The 1,123-nt window shown below is 26.5% G+C and overlaps 1 protein-coding gene across 1 annotated transcript, besides 2 other annotated features; it reads right to left on the bottom strand.

The window, feature by feature from the left end:
* Positions 1 to 554, bottom strand: EDI_094600 (uncharacterized protein; the record flags this gene model as incomplete). Its single annotated transcript, XM_001736301.1, has 2 exons — positions 1 to 446; positions 491 to 554. Coding segments are annotated over 2 exons (510 nt in total), but the record flags the coding sequence as incomplete, so codon positions are not given.
* A 300-nt stretch (positions 555 to 854) lies between these two features.
* Positions 855 to 1,032: a microsatellite.
* Positions 918 to 1,103: a microsatellite.
* The last annotated feature ends 20 nt before the right edge of the window (positions 1,104 to 1,123 follow it).

The following is a 1,123-nucleotide window of genomic DNA, read 5'->3' on the forward strand; positions in this document are numbered from 1 at the left end:
ATCATCAATAATGACATATCCTCTTCTTGAAACTCCTGTTTCTACATTTAACATTCCATATTTAATTGAAATACATCTTTTAATATCTGATATTAATGGGAATCCTAATTTTCCTACTCCTCCTTTACTTTTATCTGCTTCACACCATGCTTGATGACAATAAACTGAATCAACACTCACTCCAATAACTTCACAATTGATTTCTTTCAATTGTCCTGCAACTTCACTGTATCCAATCATTTCTGTTGGACAAACAAATGTCCAATCCAATGGATAAAATAATAACACAACATATTTCCCTTTATATTCATTAATATCAATTTCTTTGATTGAACCACATGGACAATATGCTTGTGCTTTAAATTCTGGTGCTTCTTTTCCAATTTGTGCTTTTTCAAATGTGTTCATAAATTTCTTAAATGCTTTAATTCTTGGACAACAACATTCTTTCTTACAATACTCTTTACAACAATACTCTTTACAACAATACTCTTTACAACATTCTTTCTCTTGACATTCTTTCTTACAACATTCTTTTGTTGATTACAGGACATTTAACTGTTTGAAATGATGAGATTGTGATGATGAGATGTTTAAATAACAAATGAACTACCAAAACCATCTTTACATAATTAAAATAAGAATGTCATCATCATCACTTGTGCATTCTTCTCATTCTGGGATTTATTCATCTCTCTTTCTTCTTATAATGAATGAACTGGTAAATAGAAAACAAAAATGACAAGATAAAAAAGAAATCGGAGATACACAAAATCACTCATTCGAAATGGTTCTATTGAAGAATATGATGAAGAGAAAGATGAGTGTATTGGTACAAAACATCAATAAGAAACAAAGAAACAGAGATAAAAGAGAAAACAAAATAAGAAGAGAAGTGAATATTAGAATAAGAGATAAAAGATAAATAGAAAAAGAATAAATAAGAAGAAAGATAAAAGAGAACATATAAAACATAAAGAAATAAAAAGTGATAAAAGAATGATAAAACATAAAGAAAAGAAGAATAAACAATTAACAACAATAATCAAAATATCAATAGAAACCAAAAATCATAATAGAAATGATAATATAAATTAATATAATTATATTCAACATATTATAT

This window comes from Entamoeba dispar, genomic scaffold (assembly GCF_000209125.1).
Source record: "Entamoeba dispar SAW760 scf_1105229459709 genomic scaffold, whole genome shotgun sequence".
NCBI classification, from domain to species: domain Eukaryota; phylum Evosea; order Mastigamoebida; family Endamoebidae; genus Entamoeba; species Entamoeba dispar.